This window comes from Nelusetta ayraudi, unplaced genomic scaffold (genome assembly GCF_046127955.1).
Source record: "Nelusetta ayraudi isolate G7.1 ecotype Tasmania unplaced genomic scaffold, CSIRO-AGI_Nayr_v1 ptg000071l, whole genome shotgun sequence".
NCBI lineage: Eukaryota > Metazoa > Chordata > Actinopteri > Tetraodontiformes > Monacanthidae > Nelusetta > Nelusetta ayraudi.
Genome location: NW_027466121.1, coordinates 5,028,362 through 5,053,780, shown reverse-complemented (window position 1 = coordinate 5,053,780; position 25,419 = coordinate 5,028,362). Strand labels below are relative to the sequence as shown.

Below are 25,419 nucleotides of genomic sequence, written 5' to 3'. Positions count from 1 at the left end.
CAGTTCACCGACTGGAAGTCATATCTGGTGCACCTGGCATGGAGGCATGACTCTAACCCTTCCGAAAGAGATAACAAGAAGTCCCCGCGTCCGCCACACAAGAAAAACTCGCAAAGCACTCAAATTCTTTTTCAAGAAAAAAAAAAAAAAAGAAAAGAAACCCAACGACCCTCTTCCTCTTTGTTTCCTTCCTCCCCTCTCAGTAAAAGCCCCCTCTCGCTCCTCCCCCCTGCTTTGGGTGAGTAATCACTAGGCTGATACTGGAAATGCCTCCCATGTGCTGACCTTATAAGGCTACCAGGAAACTGCTGATTTCAACTTTCAGGGCTCAAATGGCTAACCGACTCTGTTTTATGATCTTCATGGCTTGAGTCCCCTCCCTCTATTACAACCAGCGCTACGTCTTTATCAGCTCATATTTCACGCGGTGGCGGTGGAGAGGGCCCGTGCCACAGGCTCAACACATGGCGTCTCCCAGCGTGAACCCTGGAGATAACACGCTCACAACTCACATTTCCTGTATGGAGAATTTGCTCCACTAATGGCACCACGGAAGCAAGACATTGTACCTCTTTGTTATCCAAGTAATAGTAGTAGTAACGGCAGGATGTCACAGCATGAGTTTGCAACCTTCTAGTGCATGCAGACGAGGTGGAGCTGTGTTTTTTTGTGACGTTTACATGGTTTGTTTAAGTTTCTGGTAAAATGCTATTTTTGGCTGGTGATAAATGTGAAACTCACACCCTGATTCAAACTCATCCAATTAGTCTAAAAAGTCAAGACAGGCTTGAGATATCATAGGATGTGGTGCTAGATGGGCACAAATGTTTCTCAGAAAAAAAATTGGCGCACTCTGACCACTTGTAGGTGCTGTGGAGAGGTTGACCAGAGGGGCAAAAAGTATATGTGTGTGTATATATATATATATATATATATATATATATATGTATATATCTTTAACAGTGATATTTTCAAACAAGCATCTAATGTAGATGATGAAAGTAAATTGTGTTGTCAAATTGCAATGTATTTCCTGTCAACTGCAAGTCAACAAATATCCTTCGACGTGTCTGTTTGAAAGCACACTTGAAGAAAGAGAAGGTCCAGAGTGCTCAGAAGGTTCGAAGAATGTGATGAAGATTTCTAGTTTTTTGACCTTTAAGGATGACTTGAAAATTTTAGACTCTAATCCCCACTCTGCATACTCCTCCCTCCCTCCCTTCCAACCACCACCACCAGGAGAAAAAAAAACAGAAAAGGAGAAGGGCCAATATGCTTTGGTCATGCAAAGACTTGAACCCAGTGTACGCCCCTGAAATGAAAGTACTGGGCAGGATACCAAGCACATAACTTCCTCCTCTGCCAGACTACCTTCCTCTTTTTATGATCCCACCTGACTTTCTCACAGTTTCCTGGAAAACGATCCATTATTTAATTATTCAAATGTTCTTACGAGGCAGAACATCACATATACAACGAGATGTGACACCAAATATACAAATTATATGAAAAAAAAAAAAAAAAAGGGCAGTACAGTTCTGCAAGACACCCATCTGGGTTAAATAACAAGATCCTAAAAAGGCTTATGCCAAGAATAAGCAACATTTTTTTCTGAGAAAAAGGGAAAGAATCTGGTAAAATTGAGCGAAAAGATCTCATTTTTTCAAATTTCATATTATGTTCATCTCATCCTCCCGTCTGTCCACATGATGTCACTTTATGAGAGCACAGGCCAATTAATTAAGCTGATTAGAAGGAGCCCTTAGCCTGAAATGTCATAATGAAATTTGAAATTCTAATGAAGCGACTGTCTCAAATTTTAATCAATTCAAAGTCTGAAATGATCCATATAACTGCTCCTCCGTCAGTTGATCAGAATACGGAATCTCTCTTGTCGTGGGGAGGATTTTCTTCCATTTAAAGCTGAAGAATACCTGCAGCATTCAATCTGCGTACACTGCATATCGATGCCGACTGGCTTTTCTAACACCTCTGGTGGAGTTATGTAAAACAACTGGATTAAAAAAAAAAACGTGTCGTGTAGTGGAAACACTCCTCAGGACAAACGAGTTGAGCCACTTTTGAAGCAGGCAATGAAGACGGGATGGTTAATGTTGGCTCCCACCTCAACCAGAAGTATGCTGGAACAATATTGTGCGTAGGCATTTTTAAACCGTCAAGCAGACTGTTCTCATAAAAAATGGGATGTAATTGAAAGGGTCGGTCTGTTTGAAGACTGGTTTGCCCCTCTCCCCCGACCCCTTAAAGCAGCCTACTGCACCTCAGGCGGGACTAAAAACCTCTCGCGCAGAGACCGTAGCAGAGTCGGACACACGTGGGTGTCCACTTTTGATCTTGGATGATATATTTCTCATAAACAGCCCCTTTGAACAGCCCAGCAGCATTCCTGAATTTGAATCCGAGCAGCAGTTATGGTGAACACCCCTGTTATGTGTCACCAAGGAGTCGTTTAAATAACAAATAACACACAGAGAAAAGGGCTGTTCACACTATGTACTATATCACACAATGCTAGAGGGTGATATTTAACTTCTTTTTTTCGGACACAAACAAAGCCTTTAGCCCATTCTCCACCTGAGAGAGAGAGAGAGAGAGAGAGAGGGAGAGAGAGAGAGAGAGGGAGAGGGCCGGACTTTTGAAAACTGTGTTTGGCCCATGAAACGGCCTGAAGACACGATGTAAGTTACATTTTACACAAAGTTACACACGTTGGCGAAAAGGCGACAGCGGCGGTGCCAACGTCTGCGAAGCTCCTACAGCGAGAGGCAGCACTTTCAAGGACAGCAGCCGGATAAACAGGACTTATCAAGACTGTCTTCCTTTGACGTCGAGCCATAAACAGAGAATCGCTCTCCTGGTGGGGGAGGCGAGTGAGAGAGGTGAGGGGGAGGGGGGAGGGGGCGGCAAATTTGATTCGCTCGTGTTGTTACATGTCTCCTGCTTTAGCCCTGTTATTGCTCTTGGAGTGCTGAGAGCGGCCGGATGTGCTCCTGGAGTCTCCCCACCTGGATCTCATAACTCTTAATAGTCCATAGCAACAAGCACTTTGCTATTAGGGCTTATTTCTTCATGGCAAATGACATAGCATTTTCTGTCTGGCCTGGATAGCGTGTGATTACAGAGGCGGCGTGGAGAGGGGGAAAAAAGCAGGCGGCGTGGATGAAATACTGTATATGTTCCATCTTTCATCTTTGCACTGAAATAATGCCGTGACTCTTGAACGATACTTTGTTTAGGATGCTTTAATCAGTTGAGGCAAATGTTTTGTTTTAAAATCAACTGGGCTGTCTAGAATATTGAAAAAGACACTTTGATGAATGTGCCCAAACCCCAAGTCTGCTAACAGGGTCACGAGAACCAGCAGTTTTCAGTGGAAGATATGAGCACCAGTACAGAACACCAGTAGGTTTTTTTTTTTTCCACGATAGCAAAGAGTAAAAGAGTGCAGTTCCAAAACACAGTAACAGGCAGTACAAGTATTACAGACAAGCTACAACAAACCTGCCAATGACACAGTGTGACAACTGTGATATGATTTGTGATTGCAGAATGACATTTACTGCTTGTAAACACCATTCTAGGAAACTGTGTAAATCACTGTATTTAAGAGCTAAATCTGTGTTGTTAATCCCATTCATAAGAAGGCCGAGGCCGCTTTCAACAGTACAAAAAGAAGAAAGGCACGCTTAAAATAAACAGTTCACTTATAAAAGGCTACAGTAATGTGATACTTTGAATGTAAGAGGCCGCGTGGCGCATTTTACATCAGCTTGGTCCTCATGGAGACAATAAAGTGGTCATTCTGTGAAGCTGCAGTCACCGGGCAGCAAGCACCCCGCAGCAACAGCCTGCAAATAAATTGGTCACATGGCATTTTCAAACAGACACACGCTCCTTATCAACCTACTTTCATATGTTTGACACTCTTATATAAGAGCATTCCAGAGAGAGCTCAACCTTTAGTGATCCACGGCTCTTCCTCATTCTTTCTATGTGGCATTTCTTTCAGGCTATAAATAAAATTAAAGGACCAGTTTGACATTTTGGAAAACAAGCTTGTTTGCAATTTTGTCTGCAACCCTGATTTGAAGAAAGGAGAGAATCTGTGGAAGTAGTATGTGTATAGTGTAGTATAGTGTATGAGCTCTTAATGTAATTGGAAACAGCACAAATGTTGGATATGTTGTGTTCAACCTAATGAACAATGAAAATGCATAAATAATATAATGTGAATAATGTTTCATGTAAATGTGTTTTACAAATGATGTATTGAAACAGCTTGCATTGCATTGCATTGCATCAACTTGTCTTATAAAACAATAAAAAATAAAACAAAAGCACTTTGGAAGCTTTTACATAGAAAATACAAAAACGGTGGATACAAGACACGCACGCACACAAACACACACCCGCAAACCAAAAAGAATGTTTCAAGGCCACTCATCCACTGGTGTTGTAATCACAGTCGGGTGCTAACACCCTGTTTTGTACTTTGGTGAAACACAAAGTCTTGTAAACAAAGTAGCACCATGAGAAATAAAAAACGTTACATTGCGTTACAAAACGTGCTCCGCACTTATCAAGCGGGAGCGTCACGTTCCGCTTCCCTCACGAAACCATGAGGACTTTCTGCAGCGCACTCCTGAGGGACGCCGCGACCTCGGGCTTCCTGTCCGGGATCATTTCCACGCTCATGTCTGCCCTCAGCTGGACGCTGGGCCTCCTCTCCCTGACGGCCTGCAGGCCTTCCTGGCTGATGTTCCTGCAGAAGTCCACCCTCACCTCCTCCAGGCTGCCTCCGTGCGCCGCCGCGCCCCGCAGGCAGCCGTCCGTGATGCGAACGCAGTTCTCCAGGTGGAGGCGCCGCAGCCTCCCGCAGCTGCGCAGAACGGAGATGACGTCCTGGTCCGTGACGTGGCCGCACCCGGACAGGCTCAGCGAGAGCAGGTTGGGACACCTGTCGAGGAGATGAAATGAAGAGGAGTCAAACAAAGAGAGAACGCAGGCGCGAGTGTTCGCCTTTACTCGTCTCGCCTCGGGTCGTATTGTAATACGCATGAGAGGTGTGCGTGGGATTAGGTTGTTTGGAGAGGGACTAGCCTTAAGTAAGCAACACTTGACTGGCATGTGTGCTTCTGTGCACTTTTTCAGCCCCGAGACGCGAGGCAGCAGCGGCGTCGCCGGCCAGCGGCGCGAGGTTTAAAGATAGAGCGGCTTTGTGGTGCGTTATTTTTCTCTTGGAGCACTGTCCCACTGGGATCATGTGTTTCCTCTCTGCGAAGAAAAAAAAAAAAAAGCTATTGTGAACAAATAGAGTGTGGCACCGTTTGCCCAGAACAATTACTGGATGTTTGATAAATCAGAGAGCAGCAAATCTGCATTTTCTCATGCTTTTTAAACATAGCTGTGCATACTTTGCAAGTGTTCCTTTAACAAAAGCCCCCCCCCCCAAAAAAAAAACCCCGCATGCGTCTGCTGCAGACGGCGTCACGAGCAGCAGCACAGGCTTGACAGCGGCGCGGAGCTGGCAGACGGCGGGCGGCGGACAGAATCGAGGATGTCATTCACGTTTACTGATGTGGATTACATAAAGACTTATATAATCTTAACACTTTAACCACATGTGAGCCAAACGCATTCCCAGTCGTCCACGAGTGTTAAAGGTTCTGCCCCAGTAACCTCTGAGCAGTCAGGGCAGCGCCAGACGGGCCACGTGCCTCCGACGCTTTGCCGCGTGGGGTTACGTATGGATGACAGGGATGTAGTAGTGATAAGAACTCAAATGTCGGGGGTAAGGGGGGAGGGGGGGTGGGAGGCCTAAAACAAACAAACAAAGCAAAAAAAAAAAGAAATGAGGGCTTGTGATGGTGTTGTCACGTGTGATCAAATCTCTGGTCTCTTTCTGAGGTGCACCGGCCCGGCGGAGAGAGAGCCTCAGCCTCAGCGGCACCATGACGAATGCGAACGAAGGTAAACACGACGGCAATAAAAACATTAACCCTCCGTTACGTAAGCCTCCCTCTCGCGGTGCCTCCCCTCACTTTGTGCACAAATTTGGACGTGTTGCTTTAAGAAAAGAACATCTTCGTCTTTAACCGTTTGTCTCTGCGCTCGCGCGATCTTTGTGTCACTGTAACCTGCCAACCCCGCTGGAAACATCTTCTTTTTTCTTTTTTTCCACCTTTCACCCACGCAGACACATGTCGAGATGTTTATATGGTGTCTGTAACAGTTGTGATTTTTCCCCCACCGGTATAAGACAATGGTTTCTCTTTGCTAGTTTGACTACTGTTTCCATACATAGAAGAAAAAAACAACAACGATTTAAAGCCCTAACGAACATCACTGGACTATTAATGCCTCACAGATTCCTACAGATGTTATAGATGTCTTATTTGGGCCGCAGCACAGCGCAGAAACCCGGCTGTTTTGAGAAGAATTTGTTTCTTTGTTTGGCTACAAGATAACATTTCGTTGCATTTGTCAGTTCTCTTAATTCCCTTATGACCTACAGCAATACAGCAGCGGACAAAAAAACAACACACACAAATAACAAAGAAAAAGAAAAAACAAATACACCATCTGTTTACCGATACATCATCTGATTACACCTTGCCTGAAGACATGCTGCTATCAACACATATATTTGGAAGCAAAAATAAATAAAACAGAGATAAATAGATGTATAAAATGCTCCGCCGACAATTGAAATAGTTGTCATTGCTAAATGACAACTTGTTAAATGTCATTGTTAAATGACAACTGCACAAAATGATTTCCCTCTACAGAAGGTCAAAGACACTTTCATTCCTTCTTAACCACAAAAAAAACACAAAAAAAACGCAGGCACGCGCGGTTGCTCTGCGTCATAATCTTTGCGTCGAGCCTCAACCAGGAAGAGACACTTGCACATGTTCGCTCCTCCGACAGCAACAAAGAGCCAATTGTAGGCTCCACCTGCCTGCGCAAAACTCCAGCCCGCAGCTGACTGGGAGGGTCCGCAGCCAAAACTCTCTATCGCCCCCACAGTTCCTCGGCATCCCCTCCCACCTCCGTCACGTGCGCTTGCTTTCTTCTTCATGAGGGAATTTGGGAGTGTTTTTTTTTTTTTTGTTTTTTTATCAGTATGCAGTGAATGTTCCCCAAGGGTGTTGGGACAGGTCCTAAAGCTCGTAGGTGGTTCTCTCTCGTTATTTATTATCGGCTCGTACATCTCTTCCGTCTTGAATCTCAGATTTCACAATACTGGAGAGGCTCACAGGGCCGTATACGCTCAGCAAACAAGCCTGGCCCATCAACCCTCCCACTCCGGTCCCGGCCAGCTGCAGTGGCCAGCTCCCTCAAATTAACGGTTGTCACTGGCTGCCGGTGGGGCGTGGGGGAGGGGAGGAATCATCCAGGGACTTCATTACAGCTCTCCGGGCTCCGTCCCGCCTGTATCCTGCTCACGTACCAGCTGCTTCGCAGCGACATGTCAATCTCGACTGTCGCATCAGTCGGCGAGCATAATTTGACGTCTGACCGCTGTAATGTCGACTGGCAGAATCATTCTCACGTCCCACGGACGTGTCACGTCTCTTGTCTTCATTCGCAGCTATGGGAACACCATCTGCTTCCAGTGTTCCCTTATGTTACCTACAGCTAAGAAGAAGAAAAAAAGAGCCAATTGCAGTGAGTCACTGGCTGTAAATCAATTAGCTGTTGATGGGTGAAAATGATTCTGGGAGGATTATTTAATTATCCTTAAGACTCATCTCATTAAATCAGGAAAAAAAAAAAAAAAGGCTGCGAGGATAATGGGGAAGACAAAACTGTTTGACCGCAAGCTTCCTTCAGAGTTCTCCCTCAGCCTTTGAAAAGCAAAGCAAGAACAAACTAATAAAAGCAGGCATAAAGCTTTTATCCCTGACTTTGTAAACTTTGTTAAAATTCCTGATGACGTATTTGAAAGTGTTTCTGAAGCAGATATCGTCTAGTTTGAAAAGATAAGAGTCGTTTGGGGGCTCTTTCAAAATTGAAAATACAAATTAATGACCATGTTTTTTCAGATTTTACTTGTGAATTTACATTGTGAGAGCACGGAGAGAGGCAAGACACTAACACTTACATGTAGCAGACGTGGGCCAGGAAGGAGCTGACCAGGCCGGCGTGGCTCCTGCAGATGTCCTTCTGGAAGGAGCTCTTCAGCCAGTCCTCGATGTTGCACACTTTCACCCTGCTCGAGTACCAGCTAACAGACAGGTAGCGCAGCGACGGGCCCAGCACAAAGTTGTCCTTCCTCAGCTGAGACGGCGAGCTGAAGTGGAGCAAATTCCACAGCTGAGGGTCCAGGAAGACTTCGCGCAGCTGGCGGCAGGTCAGCGAAAAACTCCTCCGACTGTCCTTGTCCAGGAAGGAAAAAAGGTGGAGGAGACACTCGCGGTTGAGCTGGGTGACGTGCATGGTGAGCGGTGCGGGGGACAGAATGAGAGGCCTCGTTGGCCGGCGACGGGCCTGCTGGTGAGCGGCAACAATGAGCCTGCAGCCCGTATTGTGTGGCCCAGATACATGATGCCTCAGGCACACGCTGCAGGCCTTGCACATATAAGGCCAGGGAGCGCCGGCTATTTTGGGAAGACAACTGCAGCCACGGTGGAAGATGTGTTGGAGCCATACGTTCCCCCTCATGTGTCACAGGTCTCAACAGGCGGCGTGGGGGGTGGGGTTGGGGATAAAAAAAAAAAAAACTAGATGGAGCAGATGTTTACACTGGCGTGGCCTAATTCTCACAGTCAGAAAAGAGAGAGGCCCACCAAAATGCACAGCAATTAGACAGATCAGCGGGGCTGGAGTGTGAACAAGAAATATGTTTGGTATTTTTCACTTAACGTGGACGCTTCAGTCTGCCTTCGCTCTAAACAGAGGGCTAATAAATGAGCGTTATGTGTTCTTTTGGATGTTTAATCATATACGGGACTCATCGAAATGTATCTGAAGAAATATGCACTACCAGTCAAAGGTTTGGACACAATATCTGATGCAAAGTTTTTTTTTCTTTATCTTTAGTACTTTCTACATTGTAGATACTGAAGACATTAAGGTTAATTAATGAGCAAGGTATATGTAATTATGCAGCAAGCGGGTTTAATGAGTGCACTGCGAAGGTCCTGTGTCAGGTGGGTGTCGGCGTAACCGTGTTAGTTTGCCCGGTGGCCTTCGCAGATCAAATTATGTTTGTTTACTCGAATGGCAGTTCCAATGCTTCATTATTGGGAAAGAAAGGTTGTATCCCTAGTTGGATTTTATATTTGACTAATGTTGCCTCACACCAGGTACAACAGACGCATAAAGAATATTAAGAAGAAAGTAGGACTTAATGTCCGAAGACCCAAAGTTCAGTGATTTGCAATCAACTTCCATTGATCCAAAAGTAATAATAACCCTCAGGTACCCTCTGGCACTAACAATAATCACATAACTATAACAATTACAACATTGGCAGCCTGAACTTGGAACCTTGGAAACAGGAACACTCTCCTTGACCTCAAACGAGCGCATTAGAGAACTATGACTCATTTCTCTGTGTTCTCTTCTTGCATGTGCTCAAGCGGCGCGTACAGGACATACTGCACCGGAAACGTTCCCGTTCGTACCTATGTCATCACTCCACCGCATTACCAGCAATGTCCTGTCCCACTTGTTTTCACACCCTACCGGAAACGATGGGCATTCGCCGCAACCGTCGGGACGTGGGGCAGAACACGGCCTGGAGCGTGACTCACCCTGTCACGGGGTCCTTTAAAAAAAAAAAAAAAACAGAGGCTCCACTCTGACAAAAAAAACAACAACAACAAAAAACAGGGCGCAATGTGAGCTTATCATTAGCAGCTGCGATGTAGCCTTCGACAGACACAGCAAAATGATCGGGGCGGAGGAGAGGAGGGGTGTGTGTGTGTGTGTGTGTGGGGGGGGGGGCGCTGGATGGAGGAGGGGGGCACAAAGGGCCACTTGTGTCATTAATGGAGAGAGAGGAGCAAGTCTGCAGCCACCTGTGAGCGAGCGAGCGAGGAAGAGCAGCTGTTCCTCATCATACAGGAGGAGCGCCTGTTCCTGCCCGAGAGAGAGCGAGAGAGAGAGAGAGAGAGAGAGAGAGAGAGAGAGAGAGAGAGAGAGAGCGAGCGAGCGCGAGAGGAGGCTGACTGGCTGGCACGTGTCCCGAGGGGCGCGTGCGCGTGTGCGCGTGTGCATGTGCGAGTGTGTGTCTGTGGGCGGGTGGAGATGCTCACTAGACCAAAGAAAGGGAAGAGGGAAAAAAACAACAACAAAGCTGTCTTCTTCTTCGTCTTCTTCCTGTTTTAATGAAGAAGAAGACGTAGAAGAAGAAGAAGATTTTGATTTTTGCAACCACAATTTTATTACACTTTTTTTCCCCACCGGAATAAGAAGACGAAGAAGAAGAAACTTGGTCTCTTTCCTGAGGTGGGTGATATCCCCTGCCCGTCTTACATCACAAACTATAGAACTGGCTAAACTGGCACGGCTAAATAAGAACCGAACGCACGCATCCTCACAAGTGCACGTGGCCAGCTCATGACGTCAGAAGTGGCACATGCGTGTTTTCCTTCATTTGAGATATGGGAGATGAGTCACTTCTAGTCAATCTAGTCTGGTTTCTAGCCCGTCAATGAACTTCACGCTTTGCTTCCCGAGCCACAACATGCAGTTCAGGATATCAGCTCATTCAGATGCCACACAGAGACTGTGACCGACTCCTCTGCCATGTTAGTGACAACACACCTGGCCGGGTATTCATCCTTCCCCTCTGAAGGCTGCCGAGCTTTAGTCCCTTCATTTCATGCAGGTGGTCCACAAAGCACAAGCAGTTTGGCAGGAGGGGAGGTAAAATTGAGTGTATTGTGGGTGGCCGTAAACAGTGGGCTAAATGTGCCTTTTTCCTCAGGAGATCTATACTTTGTTGAGCATTTAATTGCACAAAGCTGCTCTCTTGAGAACTGCAATGATAAATTGAGCTCTATAAATAGGCAAAGAGGATTATTAAATTGCTGTTTTTTAACATAGATATTACTGCAAATGTGAAGTTGCATGACTTATTCTGTTTTAAATCTTACTTGAAATAACTTTAGTGGCCCAATAAAAGATCCATGGATAAATTCAGGCCAGCTGCATGTCACCTGTGTGAGCTGACGGACGCCGTTATATGAACCGACAACCCATCCACTCCACCACACAAACGCACTCAAAGAAATGGAACATTTTCCAACAACAAAAAAAAATTCATTGTACTTCATCATTCTGTCAGGTACATGTTTTAAAAGTTTTCTTTTTTTTCCCTCATATTTCAGTCCATTATCCCATTGTGACGTTACAGCAATGGCTCACGCATACTAAACAGTTTGACAAGGATTTCTTTCACATTGGCTTCAATGAGGAAGTTAATTCAGCTTTCCTGAATGCATCAGTCAACAAATGCATTGCATTATTATTTAGGCTAAAAGTTATTCCCTAGTAACTGGAAAACAGAACTACAGAGTGTGTAAGAGATGGAATCGACAGAATTAGAAAGTTCACACAGAAATGACATGGGGGGGGGGGGGGTCCTGACCATAATCTAATCAGCCTAGACTAAACACTGGACCGACTGAGGCTTCCCAAGGCTAAGGCTTGTCTTCATTATTCAATAAACAGTCACATTTGGAATCTATCACAGAGAGAGAGAGAGAGAGAGAGAGAGGTCTCCATCAACCAAGACACATAAATGCAACGTTATCCTAAACGGAAAAAAAAAAACAATAATAATGAAGCAGCGATTAAAATGTGAATGCCGTATTGCAATTCTTACAAAACAAAACTAAAATAATTGCATATGCATACAAAATGTGGAAATCTGATTTGTTAAAATCAAACACGGTGAGAAATTGAACTGAGGTGGAGTCAAACAATTATGGGACGAGCTGGTCTGAGGCCTTGACCAGAGCGGCAGGGTCACTGTGCAGCAGCTTCGCCTGAGGTCTCCCCGTCTGCGGCAGCGGCGGCGTCAGCCTCCTTCCCTAGGGCGGCGTTTTCCCCCGCCACCTTGTCCAGGGTGTTAACTCGTGACGGCGCTACGTCCAATAAAACGACATCTGTTGCCGCTCCGCCGTCGCCAGCTGCCGCATCTGCAGCAGCTGGCGCTTTGCCGCCTGTCCTGTTGCCGTCTGAGGCCACCTGCTCGGCCTTCTCCACGTAGAAGAGGATGTAGGCCTTGGCCTTCCGCACCGCGTCCTCATTGGTCAGAGTCACCGTGCTGTCGTTGAAGTGGTACCAGTGGCCCTCGTGGATGCCGTATGCTGTGTAATGCCCCGATCCCACTCTGAGAAACGCACAATGCAACGACAGTCAGGTCTGGACGAGGGCAGTGCGATTAATCGATTATAAATCGAAATTGGATTTATTAGTCAAGACGATGTTAAAACAAGGAAAATCTTAAAAAATCGACTTTCCTCTCGCATGCTTCTGGGCTGTACACCGAAATGTGAAAGTCTTGCACTGTATTCATTCATTGTTTTTAAAGACGATAGAAAAACCTTTAATTTTCAAAGTGATTTTTGGTGAAGGACAGTTAAGGTTGTCACTTTGTCCACAGGGGCATTCATTTGCGTAAGTTTTCCCTTTATTCCCAAATAAGGGAACTTCATCTTTGTTTATGGAGAACCTGTTCATTGTCAAGTGACGTTTGGTGAAAGTGAGGTTAAGATAAAAACATTTTAAATAACTTATACCATTGTGTTTTGTAGTTTTACCCACCCCAAAAAAATCAAAATCAAAAATCGACTTTTCAAGGGGAAAAAAAGGGATTTTATTCTTGTCCAAAATCGCCAGGTCCTAGTCTGAACTGTAGTCGGACTGGATGGAAACAGACGCAGCAGTGCAACGTTGCCATCTAGAGCCCCAAGGTGGAAGGGCCAGAGGTTTGATGTGTATAAAAACGCGTGTTTTCAAGGACCCCCACGGCCTTTTTAGCATTTAGTGACGGCATGAATTTTTAATCTGCAGCTGTCTAGGAGGCCCGTCAGGCTGACTGGGTCTGAATGGAGCTGACAGCCGACCGAGGTGGTCAGCAAATACTGTTTTGTTTATGAGAAGCCCCAGCAGTTACTTTTGCAAACAACTGCGATAAAAGTGAATTTGTGTCAACAATCAAGGGTCCGTCCTTCGGAATGGGCGCAGCGCAAACTGACAGCACAAGTGCATATTTACTTCCTGGGAATGATTCTGCCCACACATAGCGTTGGGACAGTAAGTTATTCTGATCAAATATTAATTACAGTGTGTAAGCTTGAAAGAGAGAAGCGGCTTCTACTCACCCAGATCCGTGATGCACTACGACTGCAACGAGATCGTAGAGACAGCTCTCTGGTAATGAGTTCTCAGGCTGCAAAGATTTAAAAAAAAAAAAAAAGAAAAAAAAAAAAGAAAAAGCAAGGTAAGCTATTTGTTATTGGATGGTTAGACAACCTAATGTAGTAATAACATTAAGTGTCTGTACATGCTTGCAAGTACGACTTACAGAAAAGCAGATGCTTGAAAGTAAAATACAGATTTACCACATTTTGCATGGCCGCTTCACCAGCACTCAGGGGTCTCAGATATATTTTCTAATGTTCTATAGCTTTTTTAAAAAAAAAATTTTATAACAAAAACATTTTTATCCTGTAGACTCAGTTCTGAGTTTGAACATATTTTTCTAGATACAGTGTTTTTTTATGCTCATATTATCAATGGCAAAAACATGTTTTTGCAGTTAACCCAATCACAAGCAGCAGTGGGGGAACAAAATAGCCAGACGGTTAGTAAATAAACTTTGCAAAACAGCAGCTGCAAAAAAAAGGACCTCCTACATGTGCGAGTAAAAACCACACAGTTTACAGTGCAGCAGTCGCAGCATACAATTACGTATTTATACATTGTAGGCTTCCCAGATACGTTCCCTTGTTAAATGTCTGCAAACCGTAATGTGTGCCACATTTTAGTGGAAAATGACCTTCCAGCCATTGCTGTGTTTTATAGTCTCCAACAAATAATCCCAAATTCATTTCAACTAGTTTGTGAAAATAGTTGATTGTTGAGCTTTTGGAAGTCAGGAGTCAAATGGTGGATGCAACTAGGTCACTGGTTACGTGACTTTGGATAGTGTGTTTTGAGAACAGGCTGAGACAGTGGCGTGAAAAGGTCACGGGTGAGAAAAACATGCATGAGAGGCGAATTGGGAACTCTTAATTGACCTTGGGAGAGCATGCAAGTGTGAACGGTTGCTGTTTGTCTTTAAATGTGCGATAAACTAGCGACGTGTCCAGGGTGTGACCCCGCCTGGGCCCAAAGACAGCCAGCAGCCCCCCCGCGCGCGACCCTGAGTGCAGGAGAAGCCGTAATAGAAACTGGGTGGAAGGATAATGTCAGGTCCCACCCAACTGCAGGTAATTACACAGATCTGTCTTGGCCGTCGCGTTGTTGCAGATTAACTTGTGTGGCCCGAGACTCGCGGCTATTTCCTGACCAAATTGCAGAACTTAAATTATAAAACTTCAGGATCTGCTTGTCTGAAAAGGCTTGCTATTTTGAAATTCCACCATCTGCTTTTTTTCTCTCGCACTCTCTCTCGACTGAGCTCACCTCCAGTAAATAACCCCTCATGTCCAGGCCTTTCAGAGGAAATTCCACATAAGTATCCACCTTGTTTCTCAAAAAGGCCGTCCAGTGGAACCGTTTCAGGTGCAGACACAACACCTACAAATGGGAAGGAAAACAGTTACAGAGAAACAGTTACACCCGGCAGGTTGGTTGGTTGTAAACGATCCGAGCAATTCTGTTCCCCTACCTTTGGCAGTTTCTGGACCCAGAACTTTTTAGTGGATTTCTGTCGTTTTTTACACTTGTGGCAAAAGTACAACTCTGTTTCGTCAAGTTCCTCCAGATCGGTGAAGCTTCGTAAACAGTCTTGACGAGAAAACAGAACCATGGAATATTAAATGCTGCAGTTAAATCGGGCTGAAGGAAAGAGTCTGAATAGGCCAGTGGGGACTCACCACGCAAGGTGCACGTTGGACCGGGTTCCTGGTCTTTACTTCTCTTTTGTCTGAATTGACTAGGAATGTCCAATGATAGATCTGAGGGGAAAGAGAACCAGAAAACATAACCACCTATTAGTAACTAGTTAATATATGATACAACTTTGAAAAACAACACTATTGACAATGAAACTGAATTACCGAGAAAAGGATCAAACTTTCTTGACTCCGTCCCACATATCAGGCAGTTGACTTCGTTCTGGAGTATTCCACCGAAAATGGATGTGACAACACTGGCAGTCCCATTACTGCCAAAAGAAAATGATTATTCAAGGAATGCAAAACAATAATAACTTAAATTAGAAGTAAGAAAAATAAGAATTGAAATAAAAAATGTGGGTCACAGTGCATTCAAAAGTATTGTTTTTGTGGATCATATTCAGTGAATGTTGACAATGCAGGCAAAGATTTGACAAAGGCGAAAGAAACGAGGTCCTACACAGCACGGTTAAAGGCTACAAGACCCAAACAAATGCTTACACTTCCTTCACACTAGCAGTAGTCAACTTTGCAAACTGGAGGACAGAAAATGCTTACATGCAGCTTTTTCCCTCCACGGCTGACAGTCTGACGCCACCTGGTGGAGACACAGGGCGTGACGTTCCGTTGCGGCTGCACTGAAGCTCCCTGTGGAGGTGGTCCAGCAGGTAACGCATGAACTCGTGGGCATCCTGCTGCTGATACCCTCTGGATAACCAGACATGTTGTCAGTATAATTCACACACTTTGTCAACTTTAAGATTATGCTGTGAAATACAGTGAGGAAAAAAAAAAAAGTTTACTATTCATTTAGCATTGAGCAAAGGTAAAAACTATTTAACAACACCGGCATACCTGAAACTTGGCATGATTTTCCAGATGGCATAAAACAAGGAGTCTGGACTGAAGGCAGTCTGGCTGCCTTGCCAAAGGGAACAAAGGGTTTTCCTGAACTCCTCCACTAACGACCTGTTGAAAACAATGAGGCTCTGTTACCACATGGCACATCCCAAGTCCCTTGAATGAGGGAAAAAAGGTTTACAAAAGATACCAGCTTTTACGTTGATGCACAGTTATAGTATTTCTTCTGGATTGACTCTTAACAGCCAAATACGTGTTGCTCAAAATTATTCACCAACTTATTAAATCACAAAAGACTGCACATTTTGCAGAATTCACCTCCCAATGCCATGCAACGCCATCTCGTCAATAGAAATCAGCGTAATTTGAGACGTCAAAAAAGAAAGCAGATAAAATGCAACACAACCTTTACAGGTGAACTTACATTGATGTTTTTTAAACTTTGGATATCCGAATGTCTGATGTTTCACTGCTTATTGCGTAACATGCTGCTCTCCAACAAGGCGATTAACCACACAAATCACAAACACAAGCGTGTGATCCATGAATGATGGCCGCTAAACGCTTTGGTTCAAGGACAGTCTGTGTTTAAACAGGCCTCTTCATCGTACTGGTTCGCATTTTGACGTCATGAGACCAAGGCAAGGCCGAGAAAAAAGGTCACATGACAAGTTATCAGAGACACTGACTATTTTTGTTGCGCGCTACCACTCCTCCTGATGTCAGCTTATGCTCCAGTTAATCATTTGAGATGAAGAAACGACCCACTGTCGCTTCTTTATATCACTGGAGCACAAATTTGTTACATTACCATAAATGTCAGTTTTATTCCTAAGTTTTAGTGAGTATTTTTTTATATATTTTATTGTATCTGCTAATACAGAAATATTTTCATAAGTGTGTATGTAAGTGTCAGTAGCAGCATGTGTTAAACACGCTGCTGCATCCCTGTTCAAACTGAACTACACTAGAGTCCCATTATGAACATCCAGAGAGAACATTTTGATTCATAAAGTGTCAAATAATGTAAAATGAGTTCTTGCAGGGAGTAACTTCAGAAAAATGCACACAGCCCACAGACCCCCCCCTCCTCCAGAAGAGGACCTTACACACTGTTGTCCCCTTGGCTACGGGTGTGGTACATCCTTCTTCCTGCCGTCTTACCACTGCGCAGAGACACGGCAGGCAGCTCCTTGAAATAACAGCTGAACTCCACAATGTTGCTGCAAAAACAAGAAGAGGACATTTTAATCATCAGCATGTTTCACAAGGTATTTTGCAAAAATGTAAAAAATGTGAATAAAAGAAATAAAGTACTACATAAGTAAGGAATTCTGGATCTTAACATGAACGATGTTGACTTCAAAGGTCACACTTTTGCATTAACTGTACAACAAACTTCTGAAAGTGAGGCTGAAAAAGACACGGGCGATGTTTCATGCTTCACAAAACGAGTAATACTAGCTTTGTAAACAACATGGAAGTCAAACTTCAAACAACACCACTGGAGCGCTCCCTGCTGGCCAAGCTGCTACATAATTTCTGACAATCGAAACAAATCCTGTGCACTCGTTAATGTATATCTCGCTAAGAAGTAAAAAGAAATGTAGATTTAGAAATGTCTGGGAGACGCAGATGTTGAGAACAAGGTGACAATTCTTGGTTTCCTACTTAAATCCCATACACAAAGTAAGAGCTAGCTTCATAAATAGCCCAAACCTGTGTGTGCAAGTGTGTGTGTGTGTGTGTGTGTGTGTGTGTGTGTGTGTGTAATAGTAATGTGTAATACTTAAAATTATTTATGAGTTTATGATGCAGTCATTACTTAACCTGTAAATGATATCTGGGGCATCTACTGCATTGACAAGAGATTTATTTATAGTCTTGAAGGTAATGACTGATCACAAATTCTGAAGCACCAGCAGTAGGATAACATTTTCCTGCAAGGTAACAAGATTTCACCAGGTCACCTCAAAGGACCAAATGAAATATGCGATAGCTGGAAAAAAAATCTGTCCTTTAACTGAGCCTGTATCCAGGCAGCCTGCATAATTCCCCTGACTGTGCCCCAGACTGTATTAATAAAGGATGACTGCTCATGGGGCCCTGGATGTACGAGCAAAGTTACTGTTACTGCTGCAAACCCTGTTAACGACCCAATTTGTACAGCAAACCCAAACCTGAGGGACTGCAGAATAGCGTTCATGAAGCATGTGTTGCCTAAATTCCGAAGGCCTGTCGCACCTGATGCCGTTCCATCCTGAAACAGAAGAGGCATATGCACATCAACAATGCACTATTTGTGTGCTTCAATTTCAAAGGTGGTGTTGCTGCGTTTTGAACTCGGACATAACTGTAAAGCCAGTTCGACTTCTATGACAGACAACTGTATGAATTTACTTTCAAACGCTTACATTGTCTTTTAACAACTTGCTATCCGGAGTGAGATTTTCCTGCAGCTTTCGTTTCCGCTGTCTGTCTCCGACCAGGGCTGAGCTGTTAGAGAAGGAAATCATCAGCCCTGTTGTGGTCCACTTACAGCAGATGCTGTGTGCAAATAGGTTAACCTTTTACGCACAAAACTGTGTAAGCGCAGACATCCAAGCCCAAAGGCATTAATCAACAAGACAAGATTAAGAAACTTTCATGGTTGAGTTTTGCACTTACTTTTCTAAACTCTGGAGATGCTCCCTCACCTTCTGCACGTGTCCAAGTTTGGTATCATTTACAATAAAGTCATCACACCTGTAACTATATAATGGACATTAATCAAATCAAATCCCAAGTGTTAACACAACAGAAGCAACCAAATATTTAACTCTTGTGCTTTCGGTGCAACCATAAGTACGTCAATCTGTAGATGCGGCCATTGTGGTGACGTACCAGAACACACTGTAGTTGCTGCAGTCCATACAGACGGAATGAGGGTGTCTCTCCTTGTCTGCCTTCTCACACCTTTTCTGACAAAGTCCCGCCGCCTGGTTCTCCTCATAATGTTTCTTTGCGTGGCCATTGACATATCTGTGGGCATGAAGTCACTTTAGAAACCTGCTGCGTCACGGAGCGACTGGGAGAAAGGCAAAAAGGTCAGACATCCACGTACCTTCCACAATGGACCAGCATACAGGTAAGGCAAACCCATGGACTTTTATTGGACCGACAAACTGTGGATGGAAAAAGTTGTTTCAATTCAGAAAGAGATTGTCCAAATCACAACACAGCCTGGGCATCAATCAGTCTTGTCTGGTCTGCTCATTAGTGAAATAAGCAGGAAATGCCACTGAATTTTAATCGCAGATTATTTGTAAACAACAAAGAAGAAGAACAATAGGTAAATAAAGGTAAGCTACAATTGCAACTTTGCTCTAATTGTAGCATGAGTCAATATTTCGTGTATTAGTAATTCATTGTTGTACTTATGGAAGCACCGGCTACACAAACAGACAGACAGATAGACTTTATTGATCCCAAATTGGGAAACTACACTGTTGCAGCGCAGAAAAGCACAACAACAAATTAACTATACAATAGTTTAAAAACTACACAGTGGTTATTTAGCTGTATGTTATTAATATTCACACGGCAGAATCGACGCCGGATTAAAAAAAAGAAAAGAAAAAAATAAATAAAAGAAAATCGCATAGAGCAGCAATCCACATCTGGCTTGATCAATCTCTCCGCTATCGGCGGCGGCAAGAACATCGCTGGATTGAGCCGGGAGACAAACACCTACCGTTGCAGCACCAGGAGGAAGGGCTACCATTAGGGAACCGGGAGGAATCCAAAGAACCGCTTACGCTTGTGTTCAGATGAGAGCACTCCATCAGTGTTCAATTGTGAATGAGTGGGCTAACGTTAGCCACAGCCGCGACAACAATGGTGCGAAGAACCAGCCAGCTAACGACTGAGAGCCAATTTAACTACACAAACTAGCTCGCTAGCGTTAGCAGAGCAACTACTTCTGGTAGCGGCGCACGTTTTCCTGGATTTGGTAACACGCCCTATAGCTCATGTATTTCCTGCTTGACTTTAAGCTCCGGGCAGTGTTTGGGTAAAACAAAACAAAAAATTAAACGCGGCGCTGCTTCGCCGACAACATGTTGTGATTTAAAAATAGTAACGTTGTCTTTCGTGTGTGGGGAGCTAGCGTTTGCCACAAACAAATGGAAATAACTTGAGGAAGTGACGTTACGCCTGCCGGCCCGGCTGGCTGGGCCGTCTCTCGAACGTGAAACAAAAAAAAAAAAAAAAAGGAAGATTACACCGACTGCTCCGTGCGTATGATGTTGTTGTACATCCTGAATATTTACCAGGTATTTTTTTTTGTTTTTTTGCGTTATTGTTTTTGAAAAAGACGACCACGCGTCGCGCTCTGCGTCTTTCTCGGTATGCGTGATGCCCCAAACTTCAAACCAAACAACTTGTGTGCCACGCAAATAATCTCTGGTTCGCTTCAAGCCAAATGGTGTTTCGCGGTTTGTTTTAGGCGGAGACATATGTGTGGCCATATTAATTTGCCTGGGGTTAATGGAAAACATATCGGAAACGTTTAAAAATTAATTTAATGTCATGTCGAAAGTTTCGTCATGAAACGCAGTCCTCAAAAACGGTGCTGTCACTGTTCCATTAAAACGATTAACCTTTTCACGTGTCATTTCCTTTTTAACCTTTACTCATTTAAAGTTACTCCTCCTGAATAATATTTTTTCCTGACACGTTGCTTTACCTTATGAAGCAAGTCCACTATGTGATTGATTGAAAAATATAGTCATTTGTATCACAATAGACCTTTATTTTATTTCCCAAATGAAGGGATTTTTTAAAAACATGGTTTGCAAAAGAGTTACAGTTTTTCCAAATCCCAATATCTAGACAGAGGTTGGCATTAACTCTGAAACTACTCAAACTCTATGTTACAAAATCTCCCTCAGAAGACACCTTGTTGTATTCTCTAAAAACATGAGTGCCTGGGTGTTTGATGATTGACAAAACAAGACAGCATTACAACTACTAAAAAAAAATTAATAATAAACAAAACATCCTGTCATTGTGTACTCTGCAAAACTGCTTTGATTTTTTTTTTTTTTTTTTTTATCTTGACATGCAAACAAAGACAGTGTATGTTTTTCACCATACATTTAGTCAGGCAATGTTTTTGACAATCTTATTTTTAGATCTCTGCAGGCTAAATTAAAGTTTCCAAATGCTAAGCCGGCAAACAAAACTTGCAGTGTGCAGTCAAATAGAGCCAAAATTATCACTTTTGACAACCAAAATAAAAAAACATTGTTTGACGTAGTAAGTGTTGATTTTATATATGAAATGTATAAAATCAACAAATCCATACAGTCTGCGAGCCTAGAACAACAGCAACAAAAATAATCAGTTATTAACTATTTATTTCAATTATCTCCATGTCCAATGAAAAAATATTTTTTTAAAGAGTCAGAATATTATAAATGATTGCAGGGTACAGGCAATAATAGAAACTTTGCACAAAAACAGAAGAAATATGTTTTTTTGTTTTGTTTTGTTTTTTTTAAATAAAAAGAAATGTAATCGTGTTGTTGCTGATCATAAATGTGGAATTCACGTGTTATTTTTGGTATTAAGGCTGCATGCACTTTAACAAAACAATATGCTGGTAAAGACTAGGAGTGTTGCCAACGAGGTGTCATCGTTCTCATGACATCTCAATCCCCTGATCCGTGAGTGGGGCCTCAGTCTTGTCCCGTTTGCCTTTCGTTTTCTTGGATTTCTTCTTCCTATGAAAGGACAGAATGATTTTTTTTTAACAAAAAAATCTCCCACTTTTACTGATGTGGTTTAATTTTTAAAGACAAAAATAATTCTCTCACTTTGACTGAACTGTCAGGGCAATCAGAGCTGCCAGGACACCAACAAGAACAACACCGAGCACACCAGCAACAATTGCGCCTGTGAAAAAAGAAAAAAACATTCTGTGAAAATGTTTGTCAAGACACAAAGTATCTTTAAATAAAAAAAGTTTTTTTTTCTTAAAGTATGAATTCTGACATAGGGTTTAAGAATCAGTTTGTAAAACTGCATGCATTGACAGAAAAGGAGCAAAATTTGTTTGTAACTGTAAATAAAGACAGAGAATATAATTGAAAATTTTGTTTGTTATAGAGTGATTGGTAAATAACATGTTTACTGACCAACATTTGTGTCTGACTCGTCGTCTTCGGCACCGCCGTCACCTACAGCTTCCCAGCAAAACATTAGACACAAACATGTTAAAGAAACATCATCAACAACAAAAAAACTCGACATCCCTACGATCTAAATCAAAATCAAAATGTCCTTTTTTTTCTCACATCTTAGCACATCTTATTATCAGCACCATTAATGTCAAGAAAATTCTGCACTTACTGCGCCCGTCCTTTGTAACTCCATTACATGTGGCCAAGCACTCCTCAGAGGTGCGAAATCGGTTTCCGTTTCCACCACATCCAGAGAAATAGAACGTTTTGCATTTTTCATGATGGGCATTGTAGTGGTACCTCAAATAGTGGCCTTTGCACACGCCTTGCTCTTTTGCGAGAAGGCAAGCGTTCTTCTCTGCAAACAAAAAGAATGTGTCACTTTACCATCCTTACAAGTTTTCATTTTTTGATACTATAATATGAAAAAAACAAAAAAAAAAAAACTACAACTATTACAAAACTATTATTTTGGAGGCTCAGACCTGCTGTTCTGATCCGGTATTTCTAGACCAGTGTTGTTGTTTTTGTAACAAATGCTATAACCATAACCATAAGTTCATTGTAATTTGTAAATAAGCTTTGAAAGTGTAACTTCTTTGACGAAAGGAGGTATTTGGGTGGAATGTTGCTGTATTTTCAGTCGCCCAGGAGGTTGTCTTTGTGTTTAAGGAACAGTCTGAAATATGACCACTAGGTGGTGTATTCTCTCCCTACTGCGGCAGATACATCCGTCCAACAACCTATTTGCAAGTAAAGCAAACTCTGTACTGTTACACAGTGTCTGTTTGAAAAAAACAAAAAACAAAACTTACACAGTACATGTTAGTGATTTTCTAATGAGTACACTCCTTAACATATGTAATTCAAGTATCTGTCCATACAAGTAACTTACTGAAGCTCATTTCAGAGGGAGGAGGCTTTAGTGGTAGTGCAGTGTTTCCTTTAATGGCCCATAGGGTCATAAAACTACCACATTAGTCAGTGCATGTTCCAAAGTCCCCAGAAACACCCAGGAAGTATCCGCTCTTTGTTACATGACTTTTCACAATTATACACAGTGTTCATGATTGATCAGTTTTCACTTTAGGCATTATGGATTAATCAAGTCCTCTTACCAATGGTGGGGTACACGTTGTCCACGTTGGCTGAGCAGGTTCTCATGCAATCTTTCTCCAGTAAAAAACGATTTTCATTTCCTCCCTGGCCAGAGTATTTGAAAGGGAAGCACCGATCCTCAGTGGGATTGTAATAAAGAGGCATTTCAATGCTGGAGCCGTCACCCATTTCAGGCGGCATTGAGCAGAAATCTGTAAAGAGATTTAAAAAACAAAAAAAAAACAAAACAGTAGTAATAAGATGTATTATTTTCCCTTTTTAAATGATGATTATTTTTTTTTTGCATTAAATTAATTTATGGTTTTTGTTAGCCTATTTTTTTTTTGTCAAATTTGTCATTGAATATAAAGTATCATGATCACTTTGAGCTGTCGCAAAAATAGTTTGCGTTCGAGTAGGAAATGTCTTCGCATAATGTTTAACTAGAGACCTGGTCTGTCTTTTTATGGCAGCAATTAAAGTCACCATTGCGGTACACTTCTACTTCCAACGGTTTCTCTCAGAACAAACTTCTGCCATTTGCACTTTTGGCGGGAAACCTCTTTTCCTGTGGACCTCCACATCAGTACAGATCGTTGTTGCTACTCCTTCTTATTTTCAGTCAGAAACAACCTAGGTGTTTAAATACTTTTTTTTAATTTTTCAATAATTACTGAGGAAACAGATCAGCTCAGTCTGGTCAGCTTAGAGCGATTACAAACGCTGTGTAAGAACATTTTTATCAGAGCAAAAAAAATAAATACAAAAATGATTAGTTAAGTTTTTGTATTTCTATGTCTTACTGCTACCATAGCAACAATATATGAGAAGGCCTCACACTGTCTGGGCTGAGGCCATTCAATTCTCAAAACTGCACCCGCCATCTTGTGACGCACGGAGTGAAGGTGAAACGTTATCTCCATGATTGAGTTTCATTGAAACCACAACCCTATGCTTCAATGGAAAACACTGGCGCACACAACACGCAAAAGTAATATGTCACAATATTATTTGTGGTACTTTTAAAAACACAGAATACTAAGTGCCACTGTATTCTGTGTGGCCCATGCGCAAATAGTTTACCATATTTTGAGAGCCGATTCCATAGTCGCTAGACACTTTGATTACAACTGTAGTTCGACGACAAATGAAGAATTTCAAAACAAAACAAAACTGGTGTACCTGGAATATCTGAAAGGCTGAAGCGAAGAGCCGAAAAAACAATCCCCAATAAGAGCAGGTGCTTCATCTTGCTGCTTGTCTCTGTGCCGTCTTTTCCGGACTGAGGAGAGACTGTTATATATAGCAGTATTGAACTTTGGACCAACACTTCCCTAATGATGACCTCGTTGATTGAAACCCAAGTTTACTGCCGGTATCTTCCCCTTTTTACTATGTTTATTAAAGATTAACAGCTGCTGTGAGTTTCAATGAGGTATTTTGCTATGAAACCAGTTCCAGATTATGATTCAGTTGTAAATGTAATGCAACGTTTTTCTTTCGGATGTGTCGATATCTACACTCATGGAGTGCAAACCCAGAATGCATTTCCCTCACCCCCCAAGTCTCAATCGGGAACATTTTGGCTCCATCATACCTGCAGCAACACAGCTTTTACATTTTAGATGAGTTGTCATTTTGTGCAGTATGTTGACAGTTTGTGTCTCATAGCCCTGATTATCTGAAGCAATTTAAATGAAAACTAACATTTTACAGTAGCTTGATTAGATAGCATTTTAAGGAAATTCCTCCCCTTTTGGAGTTCACAGCAGACACTCACTACACCTTTTTATTTTGTGCAACACTAATGCCATCTATCCATTCTCACCGTGTTGGAGTTTTGACAATAAACTGTGACTATTCCTATCATTGTCCCAAATAAAGTTACAGAAAGCCAAACAAAAAGCATATATTTAAAAAAAATAACTTTTTTATGATTTGGTGTGTTCATTTTTTCAATCATATCTCTAAAGGCACCTATTATATGTGCAAAAGAAAATGTGCTGCTGCCCATTCAGCTCCCGTTTCAGTTTCTGTATTTTTTTTTATTTTTTATTTTAATTCTGGCCTCCAAGTTTACCTCTTACAAGTGTCACAGACCAAAAAAACAAAACAAAAGCTGTTGTGCCTCC

General features: G+C 42.6%; 2 protein-coding genes and 1 long non-coding RNA gene across 3 annotated transcripts; all 3 read right to left on the bottom strand.

Annotated features, from left to right (window-relative positions):
- Positions 1-4,252: 4,252 nt before the first annotated feature.
- Positions 4,253-9,013, bottom strand: LOC142899296 (F-box and leucine-rich protein 22-like). The gene is made up of 2 exons (XM_076042836.1): positions 8,129-9,013; positions 4,253-4,978 (listed from the first exon to the last, which is right to left on the bottom strand). The coding sequence occupies exons 1-2, from the start codon at positions 8,686-8,688 to the stop codon at positions 4,630-4,632; spliced, it is 909 nt and encodes a 302-aa protein (XP_075898951.1). The 5' UTR covers positions 8,689-9,013; the 3' UTR covers positions 4,253-4,629.
- A 2,295-nt stretch (positions 9,014-11,308) lies between these two features.
- On the bottom strand, positions 11,309-20,153 carry LOC142899208 (ubiquitin carboxyl-terminal hydrolase 3-like). Its single transcript, XM_076042692.1, has 15 exons — positions 19,699-20,153; positions 19,069-19,129; positions 18,849-18,986; positions 18,633-18,716; positions 18,380-18,461; positions 18,146-18,225; positions 17,075-17,188; positions 15,960-16,073; positions 15,663-15,812; positions 15,267-15,373; positions 15,084-15,164; positions 14,876-14,994; positions 14,671-14,784; positions 13,365-13,432; positions 11,309-12,370 (listed from the first exon to the last, which is right to left on the bottom strand). The coding sequence occupies exons 1-15, from the start codon at positions 19,787-19,789 to the stop codon at positions 12,004-12,006; spliced, it is 1,770 nt and encodes a 589-aa protein (XP_075898807.1). The 5' UTR covers positions 19,790-20,153; the 3' UTR covers positions 11,309-12,003.
- A 1,398-nt stretch (positions 20,154-21,551) lies between these two features.
- Positions 21,552-24,579, bottom strand: LOC142899116 (uncharacterized). The gene is made up of 5 exons (XR_012928698.1): positions 24,470-24,579; positions 23,308-23,499; positions 22,145-22,547; positions 21,824-21,902; positions 21,552-21,730 (listed from the first exon to the last, which is right to left on the bottom strand). It is a non-coding gene; the product is annotated as an uncharacterized LOC142899116 (long non-coding RNA).
- Between the last annotated feature and the right edge of the window lie 840 nt (positions 24,580-25,419).